Source organism: Mercenaria mercenaria, chromosome 9, assembly GCF_021730395.1.
Source record: "Mercenaria mercenaria strain notata chromosome 9, MADL_Memer_1, whole genome shotgun sequence".
Classification (NCBI taxonomy): Eukaryota; Metazoa; Mollusca; class Bivalvia; order Venerida; family Veneridae; genus Mercenaria; species Mercenaria mercenaria.
The window spans coordinates 11,722,971-11,743,341 of NC_069369.1; the positions used below are offsets into that span (position 1 = coordinate 11,722,971).

At 34.8% G+C, this 20,371-nt stretch overlaps 1 protein-coding gene across 1 annotated transcript; it reads left to right on the forward strand.

The window, feature by feature from the left end:
* The first annotated feature begins 203 nt into the window (after window positions 1–203).
* LOC123547690 (cytochrome P450 26A1-like) lies at window positions 204–19,814 on the forward strand. Its single transcript, XM_053550400.1, has 5 exons — window positions 204–445; window positions 16,622–16,817; window positions 17,000–17,497; window positions 18,786–19,205; window positions 19,470–19,814. The coding sequence occupies exons 1-5, from the start codon at window positions 204–206 to the stop codon at window positions 19,812–19,814; spliced, it is 1,701 nt and encodes a 566-aa protein (XP_053406375.1).
* Window positions 19,815–20,371: the final 557 nt, after the last annotated feature.

Genomic DNA, 20,371 nt, shown 5'->3' on the forward strand with positions numbered 1-20,371 from the left:
TTCGTAGCTATACGAGGGGCATTTCAAAAGTAATGCAACTGATTATCGTGCGGCCTCGCCTTGCACGGGATTTTCTTGAAAATTGTACCGATATAGCGAGACATCCATTCTCTACACAGATATACTACATTTACAGGTGTACACGCAGTATTATCGCTAATACAGTGATAAACGCAACATATACTCATTGATACTATAGTAAAATGGTTGGCAAGAGAAGTGTAAAGGCAGCTGAAATTCGAGGTTATATAAAGACTCGATGCCAGCTTAGCGTATCAGCGAAGGAGATTTTTGACGAATTGTGTGTTGTTCATGGACAGAATGAAGTGTCGTATGCCACCGTCACGAGGTGGATTAAGAAGTTTAATAGCGGTTGTGACTCCATTAATGTGCACCAAATTCGGGACGTCCTTGTAGTGCTACTTCTAACACTATGGTTAACAAAGTATGTGATGTGGTTAAGTCTGACGCCAGACTAACTGTTCATCAGATAGCTAGTAGAGTTGGTATTTCAGCCGCAAGCGTATTCCGCATTCTAAAACGTAATTTAAAAATTACAGCTAGATGGATCCCTCATTTGTTGTCAGACAAGCAAAAGCATGTCCGACTTGAAACCGCAAGAAAACTTCTTAAAATGTTTCCAAAATATCAAAGAAAGCAGTTTTCTGACATTATTACTGGAGATGAGACATGGGTTCACTTTTTCGAGCCTACCAGAAAAATAAACAACAAAATATGGGCTACCAAAAACTGTCGCCGCCCCTCAATTGCCAAAAGATTGATAAGTGCTAAGAAAGCAATGTTTGTTATCTTCTTTGATATACGTGGCCCTATTATGCAACCGATTGTACCAAATAGAAAATCTGTGACTGGTATACTTTATAAAGAAAAAGTGTTGAAGAAACTTAAAAAGCAATGTTTCAAACGTCGTCCACACACTGGCTTTAAGCACCTATCCTTGTTGCATGACGACGCCCCTGCGTATGAGTCTGCTATTGTGACCTCGTTTTTGAACAAGGAAAGGGTTCGAGTTCTTCCACATGCACCATATTCCCCAGACCTAGCCCCGTGTGACTATTTCTTGTTCCCTTAATTGAAAAACAAAACATTTAGCTGGTAGACGGTATAGGTCCCGACAGGCCTTGGGGTTCGCTGTTTATCAGTGCATGTTGGGTATACCTAAAATGAGTATGAAGATGCCTTTAAGAACTGGATTAAACGTTTGAAACTTTGTGTACGTAACAAGGAGGATTACTTTGACGGTATGACGCGTACATAATTTAAAATTTATCAAACGTGCGCCTTATATCACCCCAGTTGCATTACATTTGAAACGCCCCTCGTATATCACACATGCGCAAATAATTTCTGTAGGGATTAATTCCTCAAAATTTCATAAATACCATCTACTTTTAATTCTAAATGACCATAATCCCGTTGTAAACAGTTGTCATCTTGGGGTATTCAAGATCATCTTTAGTGAAAGGTCGTTTTTGCATTAAGCCTATACTCTTACAGCTTACCTGACACATGGACATAGACACTAACACCAATGGCAAATATTGGACTTCAGCAGAATCATTTGATATAGGAAATAATCAAAAAACAAGCTTATTAAGATTTAGCTAAATTTATTAGGTCTATATCCTTTAGACCCTTTAAAGACACATGCTCACAAATAACGCAAAATTACACAACAAGTATCGTAGTATCGTAAGCAGGCATGAAATAAGGGACAATGCAACAAAATCAGGGTTCCAACATAGCCTTTAGTATCAGTCAAGTCAGTGTCTTTGACTTTAATGACCCCAACACCTAACGTCTTCCACGATTCACGTGCTGAGTCAAAGCAGGCGACAGATGCAAATAGTTACAGACACACACACACGAACATTTACACACACGCACACGCACACGCACAACCTGGCTGGTAGAAATATACATGAGAGTTTAACAATACTTTAATATGTAACAAAATCTAACTTAAAATGTGGCATAGATATGTAAAAAGAAAAAAAACTCATAACAGAGTTGTTGGGGAAATCATTACTAGTGTAAAGTGTTACAGTAGAGATCCAATTTCAGTTTCCAGTCAATACCTTTGAAAGTTACTGATAAATTGAACTTTATATAAACCTGTACCATAAAGGTTGTCGGTGCAAACGAAGCATAACTCTCTCTTCTATTAGGGGTTATGGAGATTGTTTCTACTAGTGTAATCTTTGATATTAAAGAAATATTTTAAGTTTCAAATCAATAGCTTTCAAAGTAACAGAGATACCATAAACAATAACTTTAATCTAAAAATTCTAAGTATAACACTTTACACTAGTAATGATTTCCCCCACAACTCTGTTATGAATTTTTTTTTCTTTTTATATATTTATTTCTGCCAGGTTGTCCGTGTGCGTGTGCGCGTTCGTGTGCGTGTGTGTAAATGTTCGTGCGTATGTGTGTCTGTAACTATTTGCATCTGTCGCCTGCTTTGACTCAGCACGTGAATCGTGGAAGACGTTAGGTGTTGGGGTCATTAGAGTCAAAGACACTGACTTGACTGATACTAAAAGCTATGTTGTAACCCTGATTTTGTAGCATTGTCCCTTACTTCATGCCTGCTTACGATACTACGATACTTGTTGTGTAATTTTGCGTTATTTGTGAGTATGTGTCTTTAAAAGGTCTTAAGGATATAGACCTAATAAATTTAGCTAAATCTTAATAAGCTTGTTATTTGATTATTTCCTATATCAAATGATTCTGCTGAAGTCCAATATTTGCCATTGGTGTTAGTGTCTATGTCCATGTGTCAGGTAAGCTGTAAGAGTATAGGCTTAATGCAAAAACGACCTTTCACTAAAGATGATCTTGAATACCCCAAGACGACAACTGTTTACAACGGGATTATGGTCATTTAGAATTAAAAGTAGATGGTATTTATGAAATTTTGAGGAATTAGTACCTACAGAAATTATTTTGCGCATGTGTGATATATAGGTACGAATAAGTTTACATAAAGAATCCCCTAAAACCTGCTGATATGAAATGGCTTTTGTTTACAGGCCTTTTGGCATGTAAAATTTGTTTGAAAAGATAAATATACATCAGAATTTCTGGACCAGATTCATAACTATTTTCCGACATCTTCTATCAAGCTAGAACCTTTAAAAATGCCAGTTCAGTGTCTTAGGACAAATATTTATACAGAGATTTCAGGTAATACATTTGGAGTACTTAAATGACCCAAGAGAGTTCAATTCAACCTGCACGCGCTTAATAACGCATGCATAAGCTTGAATATCACGTGGGAAAACATCTCCCGAAAAAAAATGTTTCCGATTTTTATTACAAATCTGGTTATTACAAATGTGGTTGAACCTTTGCAACCCCTTTTGTAATAAAAACGAGAAATGTAATAATTTTCTAAAGTAAAATATGTCCATGAACAAGGATTTCAGGTAAAACATTTGGAGTCTTAAATGACCCAGGACAGTTCAATTCGACCTGCACGTGCTTAATAACGCTTGCATAAGCATGAATATCACGTGGGAAAACACATCTCCCGAAAAAAAAGTTTGCGTTTTTTATTACAAATCTGGTTATTACAAATGTGGTTGAACCTTTGCAACCACTTTTGTAATAACAACGAGAAATGTAATAATTTTTTAAAGTAAAATATGTCCCTGAACAAGGATTTCAGGTAAAACATTTGGAGTCTTAAAAAACCCAGGACAGTTTAATTCGACCAGCACGTGCTTAATAACGCATGCATAAGCTTGAATGTCACGTGGGAAAACACATCTCCCGAAAAAAAAAGTTTGCGATTTTTATTACAAATCTGGTTATTACAAATGTGGTTGAACCTTTGCAACTGCTTTTGTAATAAAAACGAGAAATATAATAATTTTCTGAAATAAAATATGTCCATGAACAAGAATTTCATGTAAAACATTTGGAGTCTTAAATGACCCATGACAGTTTAGTTCGACCTGCAGGTGCTTAATAACGTACGCATAAGCTTGAATATCAATTGGGGAAAACACATCTCTCGAAAAAGGTGTTTGCGATTTTTATTACAAATCTGGTTATTACAAATGTGGTTGAACCTTTGCAACCACGTTTGTAATAAAAACGAGAAATGTAATAATTTTTTAAAGTAAAATATGTCCATGAACAAGGATTTCAGGTAAAACATTTGGAGTCTTAAATGACTCAGGACAGTTTAATTCGACCAGCACGTGCTTAATAACGCATGCATAAGCTTGAATATCCCGTGGGAAAACACATCTCTGGAAAAGAAAAGTTTGCGACTTTTATTACAAACCTGGTTATTACAAATGTGGTTGAATCTTTGCAACCACTTTTGTAATAAAAACGAGAAATGTAATAATTTTCTAAAGTAAAATATGTCTATGAACAAGGATTTCAGGTAAAACATTTGGAGTCTTAAATGACCCATGACAGTTTAATTCGACCAGCACGTGCTTAATAACGCATGCATAAGCTTGAATATCACGTGGGAAAACACATCTCCCGAAAAAAAATGTTTGCGATTTTTATTACAAATCTGGTTATTACAACTGTGGTTGAACCTTTGCAACCACCTTTGTAATAAAAACGAGAAATGTAATAATTTTCTAAAGTAAAATATGTCCATGAACAAGGAATTCAGGTAAAACATTTGGAGTCTTAAATGATCCAGGACAGTTCAATTCGACCTGCACGTGCTTAATAACGCATGCATAAGCATGAATGTCACGTGGGAAAACACATCTCCTGAAAAAAAAAGTTTGCGATTTTTATTACAAATCTGGTTATTACAAATGTGGTTGAACCTTTGCAACTGCTTTTGTAATAAAAACGAGAAATGTAATAATTTTCTGAAATAAAATATGTCCATGAACAAGGATTTCGGGTAAAACATTTGGAGTCTTAAATGACCCATGACAGTTTAGTTCGACCTGCAGGTGCTTAATCACGTATGCATAAGCTTGAATATCAATTGGGGAAAACACATCTCTCGAAAAAGGTGTTTGCGATTTTTATTACAAATCTTGTTATTACAAATGTGGTTGAACCTTTGCAACCACTTTTGTAATAAAAAAAAAAGAAATGTAATAATTTTTTAAAGTAAAATACGTCCATGAACAAGGATTTCAGGTAAAACGTTTGGAGTCTTAAATGACCCATGACAGTTTAATTCGACCTGCACGTGCTTAATAACGCATGCATAGGCTTGAATATCACGTGGGAAAACACATCTCTCGAAAAAAAGTGTTTGCGATTTTTATTACAAATCTGGTTATTACAAATGTGGTTGAACCTTTGCAACCACGTTTGTAATAAAAACGAGGAATGTAATAATTTTTTAAAGTAAAATATGTCCATGAACAAGGATTTCAGGTAAAACATTTGGAGTCTTAAATGACTCAGGACAGTTTAATTCGACCTGCACGTGCTTAATAACGCATGCATAAGCTTGAATATCCCGTGGGAAAACACATCTCTGGAAAAGAAAAGTTTGCGACTTTTATTACAAACCTGGTTATTACAAATGTGGTTGAATCTTTGCAACCACTTTTGTAATAAAAACGAGAAATGTAATAATTTTCTAAAGTAAAATATGTCCATGAACAAGGATTTCAGGTAAAACATTTGGAGTCTTAAATGACCAATGACAGTTTAATTCGACCAGCACGTGCTTAATAACGCATGCATAAGCTTGAATATCACGTGGGAAAACACATCTTCCGAAAAAAAATGTTCCCGATTTTTATTACAAATCTGGTTATTACAAATGTGGTTGAACCTTTGCAACCACCTTTGTAATAAAAACGAGAAATGTAATAATTTTCTAAAGTAAAATATGTCCATGAACAAGGAATTCAGGTAAAACATTTGGAGTCTTAAATGACCCAGGACAGTTCAATTCGACCTGCACGTGCTTAATAACGCTTGCATAAGCTTGAATATCACGTGGGAAAACACATCTCTCGCAAAATGTGTTTGCGATTTTTATTACAAATCTGGTTATTACAAATGTGGTTGAATCTTTGCAACCACTTTTGTAATAAAAACGAGAAATGTAATAATTTTTTAAAGTAAAATATGTCCATGAACAGGGATTTCAGGTAAAACATTTGGAGTCTTAAATGACTCAGGACAGTTTAATTCGACCTGCTCGTGCTTAATAACGCATGCATAAGCTTGAATATCCCGTGGGAAAACACATCTCCGGAAAAGAAAAGTTTGCGACTTTTATTACAAATCTGGTTATTACAAATGTGGTTGAACCTTTGCAACCACTTTTGTAATAAAAACGAGAAATGTAATAATTTTCTAAAATATAATATATGTCCATGAACAAGGATTTCAGGTAAAACATTTGGAGTCTTATTTGACCCATGACAGTTTAATTCGACCTGCACGTGCTTAATAACGCATGCATAAGCTTGAATATCACGTGGGAAAACACATCTCCCGAAAAAAATGTTTGCGATTTTTATAACAAATCTGGTTATTACAAATGTGGTTTAACCTTTGCAACCACTTTTGTAATAAAAACGAGAAATGTAATAATTTTCTAAAGTAAAATATGTCCATGAACAAGGATTTCAGGTAAAACATTTGGAGTCTTAAATGACCCAGGACAGTTCAATTCGACCTGCACGTGCTTAATAACGCTTGCATAAGCATGAATATCACGTGGGAAAACACATCTCTCGAAAAAAGTGTTTGCGATTTTTATTACAATTCTGGTTATTACAAATGTGGTTGAACCTTTGCAACCACTTTTGTAATAAAAACGAGAAATGTTATAATTATTACAAATCTGGTTTTTATTACAAATGTGGTTGTAACATAGCAGGAAGGTCTAATACGTATCAGTTGTTCCAGATAATAGCCAACATCTCAGCCTTAGTGAACGCTGATAAGCATAGAATAAAAAGATTATTAAAGTTGCACAGTACAATATGGAATATAATTTGACTCTTACCCATAAACCAAATATATCGCCGTAGTGTTCAGAACAATAATTTGAAGAATCTATTAATATTTGCCAATTAGGCCAAGAACTGGACAAAAAATTGGTAAATAAGGAAAATAGATATGACACTCTATCACTATTGCTACAAATATGACATCCTGTATCTATATTAACCTGCAAAGTGTTTGTTTTCATCGTGACCTTGGTATGCTTATATGATTAAGTTACTATAAACTATGAAGAGCAAAAGGTTAGGTGGTTGAACTATCGGTCAGTTGCGCAACATCTGGGCCCGAGCCAAACCTGAGACTAATAATAAATAATCAGGTCGAGGTGGTTCATCACGGGTGAAACACAAAAATACATTTGCTTTTTTGCTAAACTGTATAGCGAAACTGTAACTGTCTTATTTAGTCATGGGTACGTCCCTTTCTGAGAAAGCCGGTATTGATTTCTGTAAAAACAAGAAGTACCGTTCGCATCCGGGTTGACAAGCGCTATATACCCATGTGCCTTAATTAAAACATTCGATCGTATTTTTAGCGAACGCTTATTAATGTTCTAGTATATTATACGCTTACAGTGGATAATAAACCTTTTTTTTCGTGTTTTCCATTGCTTTATTGAAATATAACCCTGATTTTATTTGAAACTTTCACTGTTTCAAATATTGTACGTGTTTGTGAACGCGAATGAATATAAATTGTAAATAACTGGAAATTCTTTCGGAAATACACAAATATAAAACTATACCCCATCGTGTCAGATGAAAAGTATTTATTGAACCTGTTATCGCGTAATTACGGAAAAAGATCTTGTAAATACGAGATACTCATCTAGAAATAACGAGAAAGGATTCAGTAATTACGAGAAAACGATCTTGAAATTAAATGACAATTATCTGGTAATAACGAAAAAAAAAGATTTCGTTTTAACGAAAAAATGTCTCGAAAATAACAACAAAATATATATGGGCACAATAAGTCAAAGGTCAAGATCACAGGGGCAGTTAACATTGAAAACGTTGTCTGATCAGTAACTTCAGAACCATTCGGTCTAGACCCTTCAGACTTTATAGAGCCATTGGCCTTGTCAGCAGCTGATCCCTATTGAGTTTAGGATTCAAGGGTTTGAACATTTTTTCGTTATAACGAGATAATTTTCTCAGGATCACGAGATATTTCTCATAATGTCAAGATCTTTTACGAGAAAACTATTATGAGATCTCTTCTCGTTATTTCGAGATCCCTTTTCGTAAGTACGAGAAAACATATTCATATTTTTTCATTTGGCACGACGTAGAAAATTGTAAAAGAATACGTAATTTGGTAATACAATGTGAAAAAATGAAATGAGCAGAATATGCGTCTGTTTTACATGTAAGATCGAAATATCTTTCACTCGTAAACACCAGAATTTTAACATAGTACATCTGCTATTCACTTGATTATTGTAAACCTAAAACAAACAAATATCCTCTCTCTGATTTGTTTTTCAGTGAAATACTGAAATAGATCTACATATATATCAGTGAAGTAAAAATGATATGTTCAATGTTTCAAAGCAGTAAAATATCATTTTTATTTTTCACTTGTCTGGAACTAGAACTACACTAGATCTAAAATGCGAAAGACTATTAATTATAAATAATCGGACATCCTTATAATTCAATAAAGATATAGCTATATATAAATACCTACACGAGCTCCGACGTTATAAGATGTAAAAACATTTGAAACTATAGATATTGTGTCGTCACGACATTGTGAAGTCCTGATGCAATGCACAATGTCTTATTTGACGGGAATAAATACGTGTGAGTAGATTTTGTATTATACATGATGTAAAGTCCAAATTCAGAACATTGCATCTTTAAACATGTATTTCTTGTGGAAAACTTCGGAAATCTGATTTCTAATGTATTGTCTGTTTCCAAATCATTTGCGTGCGTGCGTGCGTGCGTGCGTGCGTGCCACCGATAACCTCCAGAAGTTTTTTAGTAATTCTGTTTGGATGATAGTGTAAGATACTGAGGACGCCCAAATTCCAGAAGCTTCCCTGCTTATTTAGCGATCAAGCGATCAGGGTGAAAAGCATCCACAACTAGCCACTAGACTAGCCACTAGTCTGATAATAAAGAATTTGTCACAAAATTTAAACTTTTGCAATATTTCTTTTAATCTATGTAATAGTGACAAATGCCAGTCTATTATAAAGTTTTTCTCAGAGAACTTATTGTAATATTATCAGTCTATGATATTGGACATAGGATATAGACTGGCTACATTCACAATTTAAAAAAAATCATAAAAAAAACCATAGTCTAGAATCTAGTCAAACGTAACACTTATCTCAGTATTAATAATTATTAGTTGGAGGAACGGGGACTCGAACTCACGACCGTCATTTCGTAGTCAAATAGCATTACCACTTTATGGAAGATATCCCGTGAAAATGCTTCTTGAAAATACAACTTACGATTGGTACTCCAGTTTCCGTCTGACAAACCATAGCCCGCGGCTGTATCAGTAAATCATAAACATACTGTGTAATACCGTGCATTGAATAGGGTCTTGGCTGACAATATATTTTTTATTCTAAACCATTTTTGCACCTGGCTTACAGCTAAAGGAAACTGATCATCTGTCAACAAAACTTCGTGTAAAATATCTTTGGTCATTCTCTATTTAGCTGCCAAAAATAATAAAAAAGATAATAATTCTTGCAAAAAGTTACACAAAAATTTCAAAGAAAAAATTCTATTACTGTAAAATTTTCATCGAAAGACGTACGTGATCGTAATATATTTTGTTGTTTAAACAAAGCAGTACATTTGATTTAAAATCGACACGTTCGCTTATTATTCTGTATAGGTTTACTACACGTGCGCGTACTTGCATTCAACTCTTCACCCCACCCAAAGCCCCCCGCCCCCCCCCCCCCACCCAAAAAAAATACACACACGCACACGCACACATACACACTCAACAGCCCATCCTAATATTCTATTTAAAAAGAAATTTTTTCCTTTCACAGTCCGGAGAGGCATTGACGATAATTCAATCTGTAAGATAACATTCGTCATGTACTGAGTTACCATAAGTGACCCCTGTTTAGTTATTTATTCAATGCATGCGATGTCCCCAACATCCGGTCAGTGTGGTCACAAATGACCCATCCTTTCTTTTCAATCAGTCTCTCACTTAACTGTGGTGAAATGCGCCCATCGATTCAATAATAAGAGATGTCCCCTTTCATAATGACCCCTGACTCATGAACTCAGGTAACCTCGAGGCAAATACCTTCACCTTAACAGGGCATCTGTTAACAATCGCGCCCACCATAATCGGACAAAGGAACGAGCAGGAATGAATCAGATATAATTATGTAATTCTACTGCTTGACCGCAAATATTTGAAGTTATTTAAATTTGTGATTTGAACTAACTTTTGACTTTCTTTCCACCTTTTGCTTTTTAAGGTAAATACAATCATTTACCGGTATAAGAAAAACATATTTAAAAATCACATAATTACCGAAGGCCATGAGACAGTCTTTTACTATAGTGACATGTATTGCACCGATATATACATATAAGATATTACATAATTATAAATACTCGGATACAGACACTAAAAGACTACAATAATAAACTTAAACAGTTTTATTTAAAATGCTTAAATCGTTATTCATAAAAATTTAATGAACTAATGTAATAACATCAGTTAAAATAAACGGGACCTCAATGTTGTTGTTGTTTGTCCATCTTTAGGCTTTAAGCACTGGTATCCGGCAATATGGGTAAGGTAGCTTCAGGAAGGAGGGTGTGCTGTTATGGCTGTTCACTTCCTTACTTCCTGATTTGTGCACTCCATTTCTCTGACCACCACCATCCACAATATCATTCATATGTGTATACTTTTCATTCTACCAACTCCTGATTTCTCAGACATTGAAAGTTTCACGAAAAATCATTCTAATATACATTTATAAAAAAACATTTTCATTATTTTCTACCTATCTTCTTCTGATTTTCTTTTTACTTAGTGTAAATTGTGGCATTGCTTCGTTTTATTCTCATCTTACCTAATTAGTTACGTGTAATTCATATGATAATTCTGTCAGCATTTTTTTCTTCCTTTTTTCTTTCTTATCTGTTTTTTCTCCCTTTATGTTTTATCAAAAAGTGAAATAGCCCTGCACTGTTCACATTTTTATATCATGTGTTTTTTTTCCTTTAGTCTATGTATTTCTGTTTTTACATATGTGACATAATAACAATATTTTTTCTTTAAATGTAATCTAACGCTTTCCCTTACTTTTCTCACACAAGAGTTTTTAGGGTTTTGGTGCGCGGATTACAAATAACATTTATCTTTCACCACTTGTACATAATCTTATCTTATTATAATCTCTGTTCATTGTACTACATACTGTTTATGCCACTAAAAATAATTTGTTCGTAATAGTTTGTTTGGTTTGGGTTTAACGCCGTTTTTCAACAGTATTTCAGTCATGTAACGGCGGGCAGTTAACCTAACCAGTGTTCCTGGGTTGTGTACCAGTACAAACCTGTTCTCCGCAAGTAACTGCCAACTTCCCCACGTGAATCAGAGGTGGAGAACGAATGATGGCAGACACAATGTCTTTTATCAAATCGTCACGGAGAACATAAGCCCCGCCTGGGAATCGAACTCATGACCCCGCGATCCGCAGACCAACGCTCTCCCTACTGAGCTAAGCGGGCGGGCTTTGTTCATAATAGTATTACATTATTTTGATTCATGTCTTTTATTTCACTGTCTATGTTAGGATGATTTTTTACATTATTATGTTAGAGGAGCATATGTCAGACTGGCTATAGCCAAATATGTTATCCTCTCTAAATGAAGTTATTATTATTATTATTATTATTATTATTATTATTATTTACGTATATCGTGAAAACTGCTCTGTATGTTTCGTGAAGAGAAATGATTTTAATTTTTATTGATATATTTTAGCTATTACTATTTAGAAGGTCAAATGAATAACAGAACTTCCAAGAAGTGGTAACCAAGTTACTTTTAGAAATCTAACGGTTTCTCTAATTGCAATAGGCTTTGAAAGTGAACAGCATGGATCCTGACCAGACTGCGAGGATGCGCAGGCTGGTATGGATCCATGCTGGTCGAAAATGCACTGTGTTGGTTTTCTCATGGTGCGGCTCAATTTATATTTCATGAAAAATGATGTTTGTATAAAATAATTTGACAAATTTTATAATTATATGTTTAAATTCTATGACAAAAAAGGTTATTTTTGTAATATAGTCGTAGGCGTATAATAAATGAGAACTGAATATCCTGATTGATATTAAATACTAAAAATTGTTTGTTACTCTCCGCGAGGTCAAGTTCGGGATAGATCGAATTTTGCTAATATCAAACCCATTATGGCATTACATAAGACAAGTGTAGGCTGACCTCAGTCACTCCCGTGAACTGGTCAGGTCAGGCCAAATGAATGAAAACATGTTATGGAATGAGGCCAATTACTATCGGTTTACGTTTACTGGGGCTCCTTGGGGATAATTGCTATTCAAAGTGATAGTAAAAGATCCATATGAAACATTTTTGTAATTTTTTTTCTTTTTTAATTCTATAATAATCTTTTTCACATAAATTTAGTCACTAATTTTTTTTCATTGTAAATACTGAAATTTACTGAAAAAATAGAGATTGTTTTGGGTATTTTACCATGAAACTAAGGGTCTTAGTAAAGTACATTACGGAACTCAATGAATTGAACTGATGGAAACGTTCTAATTTGGAATTATTTAAGTATTAAAAGGGTTTGAAACAATATTTATATGCTAAACAATCAAATAAAATGTCGATTTCACCTACCATTTAAAAATTATCGATGCCAAATGGCCGTACCACAATAAAATGTTTCTGTATTCTTAATTTTTACGTCATGTTATTGCAGAATATTTGTATTTTCTAATCTGTATCTCCACAAATAAAATGCATGTTCTGCTCTGTTTTGTTCTCTGTTCTGTTCTTTTCTATAGACCGTAATAATTGTCAGGCTTTAATAAGAATCTGAAAGTATAGTCAATACTTCCTTACAGTGTTCCATTCATAAAGTTGGATCGTAGACTTCTTCAATTTGTGTAATGAATTAAATTATAAGTCAATATAACAAGCGCGCATGAAATATTTCTCTTTCTAATGTATGCGTATAAATTTCGCGCCAAAATTTTTCGCTCCCTTTTTCGCCCCCAAAGTTAAGGTTACGGGAGGCTAACTGTATCAACGTTACGTACCAAACTTTCAGTGATCTCAGGTCATGGGGTCGTTGAGGTAACATCGATATAAAAAGCGAAAAAAATCGTTCATACAAACAAATCATTTTTGATGTTCCTTTGCGCTGCAACATCTCCATCACACTTCCGAGTTTTTGAAAATTTTAATACATTTCTATATTTCTGTTAAAGAAAAAAATGAAGGAAATTTCAGTGGTTTTTAATTGGCGAAATACGTCGAACAGTATCTTACCGGACATAACAGCAGATGATGATTTATTGTACAACAAGTCGATTTCTGCCGATCAAATTATCAATAGGTAAGCGAGTTTATACCGTTTGTATTAATTAACTATTTAATTAATCTATTTATTTTATTTAATGCTTTTGGTTCTATTTGTTATTCTAAGTCCTTTTCAAATTTATTGATCGCGGAGACTTTATATTTTGTTGTTTCAGCGTCTGGCTACATAGACTGTGTCAGTATTCATAATTTGTACCCGATACAAAGATTTATTTCTTGAATTATTATAATAATAGTAAATAATTATAATGACTTTATTTAAAGAGGGAGAACAGTTACATACATTTACCAAAACTTATTTTACAAAATGCATATTGATCAATTAATAAGAAAGAATTTATCCCAACAGCTGCTAGCTACCGTTGTATATACAAAGATTCAAAATTATTGTTTTAATATAGTCCAACCATTGCCAACTGGAGAAAAAAAAATCTGAAAGATTATCTAATAAATTAAAATTAATTTTTAAAATTTTGGTTTGGAGATGAATGAGTATTAGAAGCAAATATAATGGGATCCTCGCGAATTATGTCATATACTGTTTTACACAAAAGACTGCGTTTTCAAATTTAGTGCATTCAGGAAAGGTACGAAAATAATCGCTAGGCAACGCATAATTATCGCAATTAGAGTGCAAATATTTAATGTTAAATATTAAATTGAAACTATAATAAATTACGTTATGAAACTATTGAATCGGAAGTGTTTTTAATCAATTTACTGACAGAAGTTATTCCGATGCAATGATTTTGATACGTAAATGCTTTTCTCGTTGTGTTTTTGTTTTTAATCTGCTGGTTATATGAGATATACACTTTATACATGGAGTCATCTCATGTCTATAATAAGTTTTATTTCAATACCAAACATGATACGTGAGAAAGAAAAAGTAATTCATATTGAAAAATTCATAAAGAAGTATAATTTTGTTTACGATGGTGATTCATTAAATTCTGTCACTAGTGGCACGTGAGTTTCATGTAATTGATGCTACGGATGTTACTCAAAGCACTTCTGCAGCTGTAAATCTTTGAATAAATTTTAACTAACATACAAAATTTCAATCGTTATCTGTTACTTTAAAGAAAAATGGGGGTCACCGTTTTAGATTTCTCTCTATTTACCTTGGCGCTACCAAATAATGACGTTCTTGTTCTTATACCGTAAATTTCCATTAATTTAAATTTAGTTTCTGTTTCTATTGGTGGATATAATGAAATAATATCACAATAATGATAAAGTGAAGATGTTATTTCATGACATTCTTCGAGCAGATCAATGTGCTCCTTGCCTTTTATCTTTTATTATAGACAACAGTTTTACCAAAGTGTCTATGCAAAGTGTATTAACATTTTTTTTTTAAATGAGTAAAGGATTTTACGTTGTTTTTCGAAATACGTAATGCCAGTTTTGCCTATTTTGCTTATTCGCCGTGTCAATTTGCGAAATGCATGTATTTAAAATTCAATGGAACACCAACCCGTGAATACCAAACTACAATAATAAAATAGAAATGGTAGTTAATGCGATCTGTAGTATTTTGAAGAGTCCGGAATTTGTTCCATAATTGCATGTAAGGTGTTCAGAATGACATGTACTTCCTACACGTTCACACTGCATATTTCACTCAATTAGATATATTGACACGTGACTACTAACGGAAGTGTCAACAGAACAGTCTGCAACACGTTTGAAAATGTATAGATCTATGTGTTATCTTTTGTATGAAGAGTATGATAATAAAACGATTTCAAACAATTGATCAAATCTGAGTACTTTAACAAAATATATTTTATACACAGGCACCAGTATCGGACCTGGGACAAAAAATATGTTTGTTTTCATCCTAAATGAGTTCAAAATGAAAAATATGTAGTGAAATATGAGCCCCCATCAAAATATACATATGTCTACTGAAGGCCGGAATCTCGAGAATCGAGCCTGCGAGCAATGGGTTCACTTCCCGGGCCGTTGTGAAATAAATTCTCTAGACAATCAAACAAACTACCTATCACCATTTCACGTGCACATGTAGCTGCAAAATGAGACCGACCCCAAGTCTCTAGCCCTTCCCATTCATGAAATATCTATCAGAAAACGAGTGCCTTTCTGCTGCAAGTTCCAGGTAGACAGAAATGTGGCACAACGAAACGGTACGAAATCACGGACTAAAAGATGTTTGTCAGCCAAGCAAGGGTCAAATTCAATAAAAAATACTAAATAGTATAAATAAATACATGAACTAGGGCCACTCACAATCTTCAGTAGCATCTCAAATACGCGATTTTGACGTTTCAAATTTTTCCACGGTCTTTCAATTGAATGCTACGCCACTGAACAGAATTCATAAGGTATTTTTAAACGCAATTTATGATTGGCCAATAGCGACACACCTCCGACAGAAGCGCATCGTTTCGCACAAAATTACTCTGATATTATCGTATTGGTTTCAATGGCGGATAATACAATTGAAAGACCGACGGAAAAATAAAAAAGTAACTGAGGAACAAAGCGCGACTAAAGTTTTAGTTTGGTGTCTGTTTTGTGCCAAGTTATACCAACGTCTGTTGATGGGTAGTAGTGTTATGGATCTTGAAGAAATGGACAGACTGACAAACAGACGATGCGCCAACCTAGAGTCCCCGAAGCAGATTCAACTGTAATATACGTCCGCATTACAAATAAAACAACAGTTTGCTGTAATCTTGTGTTACATGGGTCTGTACTTGATAATCTTTAACTCAGATTTATGGAACGTATTAACAGCAATCTGAAAAACATTTTATTCTAAAAACGGGGTATCATTATACGTAAGTTATCTGTGGAGATCGGGGGTATTCTGTCCAGTAGTTGCTGTTAAATCTGCTTATGTGACGCGAAGGCGAGCGTAGTAGTGGACACTGACACCCACAATCTCTTCTATTAGGAAAAAAATCATAAAATCAAGCTAGAAATATGGCTGTCGATACACTTTAACATGAAAGACAGTGATATATATTAGATTTGCTTTTGTATTACACACAAATGTTTTTATTTATTTCAGTGGCATGGTTTACACAGCATACATCGTCTCGTTTATGCTTCGTCACGTGGCAATTCCTTTTGTGTTGTTTGTAACGTGCAAGACTCTCTGGAAGTGGTACGTCACAAGCACGCGTGATAGTACGTGCAGCCTGCCACTGCCACCTGGCGGATACGGTTTGCCATTCATTGGGGAGACTATCCACATGCTGATATTAGTAAGTTTAAGATATTTGCCTAATTCACAATTTAGAAAGTGCGTACGATTTCCTTATTAATATGTATGACCACTAGATGAAAGAGAACTTGGTTTTTCACTGAAACTAATAAAAAATCTCTATTTACAAAATGTCGTTAATTTTTCCTGCAGAAACTAAATAGCTAAAATATCTTTTTACAGGGAAAGGCTTACTTTGAAAATAGACGAAAAGAGTACGGAGATGTCTACAAGACCCATCTACTTGGAAAACCCACAATACGTGTTATTGGAGCTGAAGGTGTAAAACAAATATTGCGAGGTGAAAACACTATCGTGCAGACACAATGGCCGGTTAGCACGTGTATTTTACTTGGTGAAGGTGCTATATCACATGCAGTTGGTGATAGCCATATCACAAAGAAAAGAGCAATAATGAAGGCGTTCACGTTTGACGCACTTTCTCGATATCTTCCGGTTATACAAGAAACAACTCGGAAGTACATACGTAGATGGTGCCAAACGAAGAGGATTCTGGGCTATAAACAATTTAAGACTATGAACTTTGACCTTTCTTGTCGGCTTATGATAGGTTTCCAGGGCAATGAGACAGAATGTCAAAACCTAATGCAGATATTTGAAACGTTCATATCAAATATTTTCTGTATTCCAGTGGATATCAAAGGCTCTGGATTCAGGAAGGTATGTTACATTAACTTAATTTTCCCATGCCATACTTATAAACACGTGTGTTGTATATAACGTTATATGTATAAAAATTAAGTTTAAGGAAACGACATATAAGCCTAAACTCCTTTCAGCCGTCTTACAATATATAGGAAACACTGAGAAATATGACAATGACGTTTAATTGATAGGCAGCATGGAAATATGACAACATGCAGTCAATCGATAGACAGCACTGAAGTGGGACGCACTGACTGTCAATTGGTAGGCAGCGCTGAAGTGTGACACAATGACGGTAAGTCCGGTTGCAGCACTGAAGTGTTACACAATGACGATTAGTCGGTAGACAGCACTGAAGTGTGACACAATGACGGTTAGTCAGTTGGTAGCACTGAAGTGTGACACAGTAACTGTTAACCGGTATGCAGCATTGAAGTATGACACAATGACGGTCAGTCATTTGGCAGCACTGAAGTTTGACACATTGACGGTCAATCGTTAGGCAGCACTGAAGTGTAACATAATGACGGCCAGTTGGTAGGCAGCACTGAAACTGTCAATCGGTAGACAACATCGAAGTATGACACAATAGTTGTCAATCGTTAGACAGAATTTAAGTGTGACACAGTGACGGTCAGTCAGTTGGAAGCACTGAAATGTGACACAATGACGGTCAATCAGTTGGAAGTACTGAAATGTGACACAGTGACGGTCAGTCAGTTGGCAGTACTGAAATGTGACACAGTGACGTCAGTCAGTTGGAAGCACTGAAATGTGACACAATGACGGTCAATCAGTTGGCAGTACTGAAATGTGACACGATGACGGTCAATCAGTTGGCAGCACTGAAATGTGACACAATGACGGTCAATCAGTTGGCAGTAATGAAATGTGACACAATGACGATCAATCAGTTGGCAGCACTGAAATGTGACGCAATGACGATCAATCAGTTGGCAGTACTGAAATGTGACACAGTGGCGGTCAATCAGTTGGCAGCACTGAAATGTGACACAATGACGGTCAATCAGTTGGCAGTACTGAACATGCTTAACTAGCAATCGGTAGGCAGGACTGAAATGTGACATAACGACGGGAATATTTCTTCAGAATTTACTCTTTTTGAGATAAGATTTCTAAGATATGAGCTAATAACTTATTTTTCTTTTGCTATTTTAACTGATATGCATGCAATTATATTTGCTTTACTTCTTTATTTGAATTTTAACACGACTTGTTGCCAGCGCATGTCTATGTTTATATTTTTGTCGTTTAAAGTATTAATAGTAAAATTAAATTTCAGGCACTGCAAGCTAGAGACATTCTACTTCAGAAAATCGATGAAGTCATTCAAGACAGACAAGGTCATGAAGACGCTGATGCCTCTGACGTGCTTACGACTATTCTAAACGCAAGAAGTTCACATGACCTCACAATTAGCGGAGTGAAGAACTTCTGTCTGGAACTCCTTTTTGCTGGGCACGGAACTACCTCTAGTGCGGCAGCATTTCTTGTTTATGTGTTGGCAAAGCACCCAGAAGTCGTAAGAAAATTGAAGGATGAATTTGAAGCGTTTGGTGTTCTTGATGAAACAAATATAGACACTGACCTTAAGAAGCTGAACAAAATGACCTACCTCAATAACGTGGTGAAGGAGTTGTTACGACTGAGTCCTCCAGTTGGCGGTGGATTCAGAAAAGCGATTAAAACCTTTGAAGTAAATGTAAGTAATATCAGTTCTATTGCTGTTTTATTATTGTAACTTTCTTAATAGAATCGTAGCAACATTATGCTTTGCAATACATGTTGCATAATATATAAATTATGCTGCATTACTTGCGTTATGTCGGAAAGGATAATCTGGGAGACCGGTTTTTCAAATAAAACAATAATGTGATTAGTTGCTAAAATTGCATAATTATTTTGATAATGTGTTTTACTACCTACAAAAATATGATGTCTTTTCTGAAACATTTTATTTTCATAGGGTTATCAAGTTCCAAAAGGATGGGCTGTCACGTACGCCATACGAGACACCCATGAGGTGTCAGAACACTTTGAAGATGCGACTGAATTTAAACCTGAGAGATGGGAAAATTTCTTTGTGAAAAACAATCAATTCTTGTACCTGCCATTTGGTGGAGGTCGTCGCGCATGCGCAGGAAAAGATCTTGCAAGGCTTATGCTAAAGATATTTGCTTTGGAGCTTGTGAAAGGATGTGAGTGGTCACTAGAAAACGACATTGCTGAGTTTGAAACGTTTCCTATGCCGCATCCAAAAGATGGCTTACCACTACTGTTTAAATCATCAGCACAATATTCAGAGAGTTAGCTTTCTACTGTACTGAAATGCTTAATCTGACAGCATTTATATACTTATACTAGTACTGTGTCCAAATTTGTAGATTTATGTTTATTTATTATGTAGACGCAATAGCAACCGGTTTGTTATATTTTTATACAATATGTTACATACACGTTTTGCTGTTACTATTTATTAATGTTCACATACCGGTTTTAAGGTTACATAGTAGTTTTAATTTATCAGCCATTCAAGTATCATAAACTTATTCCTTTTAATGTTTTGGCAGCTCTGTGTGTCTCTTTTACTCAAACTCACATCTTGGTATTTTCGAATGTCAAGTATCGGAGTCGTGTTGTGTGCATTTGTCCGGAATTAAAAGTTGCATACTGGCATTTACAAACATACCTGTTTACTATAAGGACATTTCAATCAAGTTCGTCAACTATTTGGTTGAATTTCAGTACCCTTTCAATGCGAAATAGTTAATTCGCTAAGCAAATTCAAATAAATTACACTCGCTATATGGAAGCATGTAAGATCTAAACATATGATAACAGTTTCTTAATATTTTCTTTTAATTCAGT